Source organism: Oncorhynchus keta, unplaced genomic scaffold (genome assembly GCF_023373465.1).
Source record: "Oncorhynchus keta strain PuntledgeMale-10-30-2019 unplaced genomic scaffold, Oket_V2 Un_contig_8514_pilon_pilon, whole genome shotgun sequence".
In the NCBI taxonomy this organism is placed as follows: Eukaryota; Metazoa; Chordata; class Actinopteri; order Salmoniformes; family Salmonidae; genus Oncorhynchus; species Oncorhynchus keta.
Genome location: NW_026290094.1, coordinates 1 through 7,044, shown reverse-complemented (window position 1 = coordinate 7,044; position 7,044 = coordinate 1). Strand labels below are relative to the sequence as shown.

The window sequence follows — 7,044 nt, the reverse complement described above, 5'->3', positions numbered from 1 at the left end:
TTAATGTACTACAAACATAAATAAAACATGATGTCATTGCATAGAGGAACGTACTGGTAAGAAGTAAGAGAAAACATGAGATCTGGTTGTTTTGCAATGACTCACGACAGAATAAGCAACGTAGTGAATATTTGTCTAAACTTCGTTACTCACTCCAGTCAGCAGATGGCGATTTAAGTATTTTTTTAATAAAAAAAAGATATATATTTTTAATTTTTTATTAACAACAAAACAATACATAAAGCACATGAGGAACACAAGCATACATAGATTACAAACAATGGACAATCGAGCTAGGGGCGGGGCTGGGGCGGGGCTAGGGGCGGGGCTAGGGGTACAATATCACATTACAATTACACAAGGACCTTAAGGGACATGCATATACTTACAATTCTAACAGCTTTTTTGTTAGTAGAGCATTTAACCGTCTTAAAATACAGTTCAATTTATTTTTGTAGGATACGAAAATGTGGTTTTCTGTTTGTAAATTTACATTTGTGTATATGAAATTTGGCCAAAAGAATAATGAAATTAATTACATAAAAATGATTCCGCCTATGTCTATTGTATGTAAAGAATCCAAACAGCACATCTCTCCACAATAGTGTAAAATCTTCATAAATGTGTTCAATTATAAACCTACTGATGTCTTGCCACAGTTTTCTTACATGCATACAATGCCAAAAAAAGATGCACACCTGTTTCTGGGTGGTCATTACAAAAGGAGCAATTTGAGTTGATGTTTTCCTTTCAACTTCTTCATATAGTGGTTGGCAGGATAATATTTATGAATAATTTTAAAGGAAACTTCCTTAATTTGTGGTCCTTCTGTGGCTCAGTTGGTAGAGCATGGCGCTTGTAACGCCAGGGTAGTGGGTTCGATTCCCGGGACCACCCATACGTAGAATGTATGCACACATGACTGTAAGTCGCTTTGGATAAAAGCGTCTGCTAAATGGCATATATTATTATATATTATTATTATTATATTATTATATATTATTATTATTATATTATTATATATTATTATTATTATATTATTATATTATATATATATTATTATTATATTATTATATATTATTATTATTATTATATTATTATATATTATTATTATTATATTATTATATATTATTATTATTATATTATTATATATTATTATTATTATATATTATTATTATTATTATTATTATATATTATTATTATATTATTATTATTATATTATTATATTATTAACAAGTAGGAGGTATGTTTGTGGCAACATCCAAACTTTTTCCCAACAGATAAGATGATGATTTAAGTCTTCCAGTTGATGCCTCTTGCGTGACGTATAATCTAGTGGACGGGACGCTTTTTCAACAGCAACAAGGCTATTGATTCAACCATCTCGCTAGCCAACTAAAAACAGAAATATTGACGTTTCTTTGGCATTTTTTTTCGTATATTAATCTCGGTGTTTTAAACACAACTATGTTTGCGTATCTACTGGTTTACTTGAAAGTAATTTGCTTGGTAACTTTTCAAAAAACGTGTTAAGTTTGATACTGAGTTTAGCACAAGGCTTGTCGCTAATGCTAACTAGCCAACGTCCCTGACCATGAGCTCACTAAGCTACTCCCCTCCTGCTAAAGAAGAGGTCTGCTCTATGGAGAAAGACGCTCTGGGACTGAACATTGTTGTAAAAGAAGAAGAGGAGAATATTACAGTGAAAGGAGAGGAAGAAGCTTTCAGAATAAAACAGGAGGAAGAGGAGGCTGTTACAGTGAAAGAAGAGAAGGAACATTTTGGAGAGGAAGAGGCAGAGGAGGCTCTCACGTTGAAAGAAGAGGAAGAACATTTTGGAGTGGAAGAGGAGGCTATCTCAATAAAAGAGGAGGAGGAAGACGTATTGGGGGTGGAGGAAGAGGAGACAGAAGATCGGATTAACATCAGTGAGTACTGGTTTACAAACGGGGCAAAAAACTCAACGCTCGTTGAACTAGCAGTATGAAACTTTTTTAAATGTCTTGGAATGGCCTAGTCAAAGCCAAGTATTCAATCCAATTGAGAATCTGTGGTATGACTTTAAAGATTGCTGTACACCAGCGGAACTTGAAGGAGCTAGAGAAGTTTAACCATGAAAAATGGGCAAAAATCCCAGTGGCTAGATGTGCCAAATATAGAGATATACCCCAAGAGACTTGCAGCTGTAATTGCTGCAAAAGGTGGCTCTGCAAAGTGTTGACTTTGGCGGGGGTGAATAGTTATGCTCAATTTTTCTGTTTTTTTGTCTTGTTTCTTGTTTATTTCACCAAAAAAAGTGTTGCATCTTCATGGTGGTAGGCATGTTGTGTCAATCAAATGATACAAAATCCATTTTAATTCCAGGTTGTAAGGCAACAAAATAGGTTATTGAAGGATATAGTTATTGAAGGATATAGTCCAGATTAAACCTAATAGGAAGACATTTTTATTTAATGGAGGCTTCATTCAGGTCTCTCTGTTTAACCAAATACTCTTTGGCAGGAGAGAGACCAGACTCTCACTCTGACAACAAGAAGAGTCCTTTAGGGGAACCAGAGCCAGAGACGCCCAAACCAGCAGGACCACACCACTGCTCTCAATGTGGAAACAGTTTTTCTACGTTAGGGAATCTAAAACGTCATGAGATGGCACACACAGGAGAGAAGCCTTTCCAATGTTCCCAGTGTGATAAGAGTTTTACCCAGATAGGGAGCCTGAAAAGGCATGAAGGAATACATAAAGAAGGTAGGAAGACCTACAACTGCTCTCAGTGTGGAAAGAGATTTACTCAGTTAGGTAGCCTGAAAACACACAAGACAGTACACACAGGAGAGAAGCCTTTCCAATGTTCCCAGTGTGATCAGAGTTTTACCCAGATAGGAAACCTGAATAGGCATGAAGGAATACACACTGGAGAAAAGCCCTACCAATGCTCCAAGTGTGAAAAGAGATTTTTGCGATCACAGTACCTAAAATCACATGAGATGACACACACAGAGGAAAAGTCTTTCCACTGCTCCCACTGTGGAAAGAGCTTTACTCAGTTACGGAGCCTGAAAAGACACAAGAGGACACACACACATGTGAAAAGCCCTACCACTGATCCCACTGTGGAAATAGTTTTACTCAGTTAGGGAGCCTGAAAATGCATAAGAGAAGACACTCTGGAGGAGAAGACATACCACTGCTCTCAGTGTGGAAATAGTTTTACTCAGTTAGGGAGCCTGAAAATGCATAAGAGAAGACACTCTGGAGGAGAAGACATACCACTGCTCTCATTGTGGAAAGATACTTTCCCCAGTCAGAGGACCAGAAGTCACATGAGAGAATAGAGAGGCTGTGTTCTGACTTAGTGTTTTTGACTGAGAATTTGTGTTTTTGGTTATGCCACGTTAAATCATATTGTTTATAATAAATCACTCTCTATTCCCTTATGCAATTTATGTTCCTCCAACTCCCCTGAGTGCCTCTGTAAATTCAACAGCTATTGTATGCAGCAATCATGTGCCTATAAACCAGAATTATACTATTAACATTGAGACGGTTTGCCCTCATAAGAAGTCCACTGTGTGCATATCACCCTGCACTAACATTAATAACATGAGCATGTCTACTTCCCAAATCAAATTTTATTTGATGTATCATATCACCCTGCACTAACATTAATAACATGAGCATGTCTACTTCCCAAATCAAATTTTATTTGATATATCATATCACCCTGCACTAACATTAATAACATGAGCATGTCTACTTCCCAAATCAAATTTTATTTGTCACATACACGTGTTCAGCAGATGTTATTGCGGGTGTAGCGAAATGCTTGTAACAATTCGAATCTGAGACAAGTGCTACAAATAGTCCACGTTGACACGTGTAGCTAGTAACAGACAACATTCATATACTTTCTCTGAAACTCACTTAGAGAATACCTTTTGATGAACCAAGTGTAGCAATGCGTGGTTACGACCTCTATAGAAGAGACAGAAATTCCAATGGGGGTGGTGTCTCTGTTTATACTCAGTTATATTCCTGTTAAGCTCAGAGACGATCTAATGTGAAATGCTGTGGAAGTAATATGGCTACAGGTTCACCTGCCTCCCCTAAAGTCCATTCTGGTGGGAAGCTGCTATAGATCACCAAGTGCTAACAGTCAGTATCTGGATAAAACATGTGTGAAATACTTGGTAATGTATGCGATGTCAACAGAGGTATATTTTCTGGGTGACTAAATATTTACGGGTTTTCATCAAGCTGTCCACTCAGGAATACTCTTCCAACTGTAACTAGTGTCTGCATCCTGGTTCAGGTTATCGAATCAACCTACCAGGGTCGTTACAAACAGCACAGGAATGAAATCATCCACATGTATTGATCACATCTTTACTAATTCTGCAGAAATTTGTTTGAAAGCAGTATCCAAATCCATCGGATGTAGTGATCACAATATAGGAGCCATATGTAGGAAAACTAGAGGCTGGGCCTAACATGGTGTATAAGAGGTCATACAAGAGGTATTGTAGTGATTCCTATGTTGAAGATGTGAATAATATTTGTTGGTCTGTGGTGTGTAATGAGGAGCAACCAGACTCTGTTGGCCTGTGGTGTGTAATGAGGAGCAACCAGACTCTGTTGGCCTGTGGTGTGTAATGAGGAGCAACCAGACTCTGTTGGTCTGTGGTGTGTAATGAGGAGCAACCAGACTCTGCTGGTCTGTGGTGTGTAATGAGGAGCAACCAGACTCTGCTGGTCTGTGGTGTGTAATGAGGAGCAACCAGACTCTGCTGGTCTGTGGTGTGTAATGAGGAGCAACCAGACTCTGCTGGTCTGTGGTGTGTAATGAGGAGCAACCAGACTCTGCTGGTCTGTGGTGTGTAATGAGGAGCAACCAGACTCTGCTGGTCTGTGGTGTGTAATGAGGAGCAACCAGACTCTGCTGGTCTGTGGTGTGTAATGAGGAGCAACCAGACTCTGCTGGTCTGTGGTGTGTAATGAGGAGCAACCAGACTCTGTTGGTCTGTGGTGTGTAAGGAGGAGCAACATTTATGACGTTTCATATCCCAGTTACTAATAAGCACGCACCCCATTAAGAAAACGACTGTAAAAATAAACTGTCCAAACCTTGTGGATTGATGAGGAATTGAAAAATGGTATGGTTGAGAGGGATGAGGCAAAAGGAATGACAAGTAAGTCTGACTGCACAGCCGATTGGCTACTGAAGTCATGTGACTCAAAACTGAAAAAAGAAGAATAAACAGTACTATGAAACAAAGATAAATGACCTACAGCTTATAAAGGGTTCTTAAGGCCTTCATAAACACTGTGTGAATGTGTCACAAATCATCTGTGTTTCAAGGTTGTCGTCCCCTTTACGCTGCTTCTATTCTCTGTTTATTGTCTATGCATCACTTTAACCTAAATGTACATATTACTTCAATTACCTTGACTAACATTGACTCTGTACTGGTACCTCCTGTATATAGCCTCCACATTGACTCTGTACTGGTACCTCCTGTATATAGCCTCCACATTGACTCTGTACTGGTACCCCTGTATATAGCCTCCACATTGACTCTGTACTGGTACCTCCTGTATATAGCCTCCACATTGACTCTGTACTGGTACCTCCTGTATATAGCCTCCACATTGACTCTGTACTGGTACCTCCTGTATATAGCCTCCACATTGACTCTGTACTGGTACCCCCTGTATATAGCCTCCACATTGACTCTGTACTGGTACCTCCTGTATATAGCCTCCACATTGACTCTGTACTGGTACCTCCTGTATATAGCCTCCACATTGACTCTGTACTGGTACCCCTGTATATAGCCTCCACATTGACTCTGTACTGGTACCTCCTGTATATAGCCTCCACATTGACTCTGTACTGGTACCTCCTGTATATAGCCTCCACATTGACTCTGTACTGGTACCTCCTGTATATAGCCTCCACATTGACTCTGTACTGGTACCCCCTGTATATAGCCTCCACATTGACTCTGTACTGGTACCCCCTGTATATAGCCTCCACATTGACTCTGTACTGGTACCTCCTGTATATAGCCTCCACATTGACTCTGTACTGGTACCTCCTGTATATAGCCTCCACATTGACTCTGTACTGGTACCTCCTGTATATAGCCTCCACATTGACTCTGTACTGGTACCCCTGTATATAGCCTCCACATTGACTCTGTACTGGTACCCCCTGTATATAGCCTCCACATTGACTCTGTGCTGGTACCTCCTGTATATAGCCTCCACATTGACTCTGTACTGGTACCTCCTGTATACAGCCTCCACATTGACTCTGTACTGGTACCCCTGTATATAGCCTCCACATTGACTCTGTACTGGTACCCCCTGTATATAGCCTCCACATTGACTCTGTACTGGTACCTCCTGTATATAGCCTCCACATTGACTCTGTACTGGTACCCCCTGTATATAGCCTCCACATTGACTCTGTACTGGTACCCCCTGTATATAGCCTCCACATTGACTCTGTACTGGTACCCCTGTATATAGCCTCCACATTGACTCTGTACTGGTACCCCCTGTATATAGCCTCCACATTGACTCTGTACTGGTACCCCCTGTATATAGCCTCCACATTGACTCTGTACTGGTACCTCCTGTATATAGCCTCCACATTGACTCTGTACTGGTACCCCCTGTATATAGCCTCCACATTGACTCTGTACTGGTACCCCTGTATATAGCCTCCACATTGACTCTGTACTGGTACCTCCTGTATATAGCCTCCACATTGACTCTGTACTGGTACCCCTGTATATAGCCTCCACATTGACTCTGTACTGGTACCCCTGTATATAGCCTCCACATTGACTCTGTACTGGTACCCCCTGTATATAGCCTCCACATTGACTCTGTACTGGTACCCCTGTATATAGCCTCCACATTGACTCTGTACTGGTACCTCCTGTATATAGCCTCCACATTGACTCTGTACTGGTACCCCTGTATATAGCCTCCACATTGACTCTGTACTGGTACCCCTGTATATAGCCTCCACATTGA

General features: G+C 40.4%; 1 protein-coding gene and 1 long non-coding RNA gene across 8 annotated transcripts; one reads left to right on the top strand and one right to left on the bottom strand.

Annotated features, from left to right (window-relative positions):
* The first annotated feature begins 1,348 nt into the window (after positions 1 to 1,348).
* LOC127926849 (gastrula zinc finger protein XlCGF17.1-like) lies at positions 1,349 to 3,348 on the top strand. The gene is made up of 2 exons (XM_052512471.1): positions 1,349 to 1,928; positions 2,503 to 3,348. Exons 1-2 carry the CDS (start codon positions 1,595 to 1,597, stop codon positions 3,132 to 3,134), a joined length of 966 nt encoding a protein of 321 aa, XP_052368431.1. The 5' UTR covers positions 1,349 to 1,594; the 3' UTR covers positions 3,135 to 3,348.
* Positions 3,349 to 5,295: 1,947 nt separating this feature from the next.
* Positions 5,296 to 6,763, bottom strand: LOC127926848 (uncharacterized). Of its 7 annotated transcripts, none has more exons than XR_008125214.1 (3): positions 6,558 to 6,763; positions 5,859 to 6,131; positions 5,296 to 5,781 (listed from the first exon to the last, which is right to left on the bottom strand). It is a non-coding gene; the product is annotated as an uncharacterized LOC127926848 (long non-coding RNA). The 7 variants fall into 7 exon arrangements; XR_008125217.1 differs by having other exon boundaries at positions 5,898 to 6,131; XR_008125219.1 differs by having other exon boundaries at positions 5,859 to 6,092.
* Between the last annotated feature and the right edge of the window lie 281 nt (positions 6,764 to 7,044).

Excerpts from the sequence above, each read along its gene's own strand:
- LOC127926849 (XM_052512471.1), top strand. The coding sequence starts at position 1,595 with ATGAGCTCACTAAGCTACTCCCCTCCTGCTAAAGAAGAGGTCTGCTCT. Across the intron at positions 1,929-2,502 it reads AGAAGATCGGATTAACATCA|GAGAGAGACCAGACTCTCAC; the intron begins GTGAGTACTGGT and ends ACTCTTTGGCAG.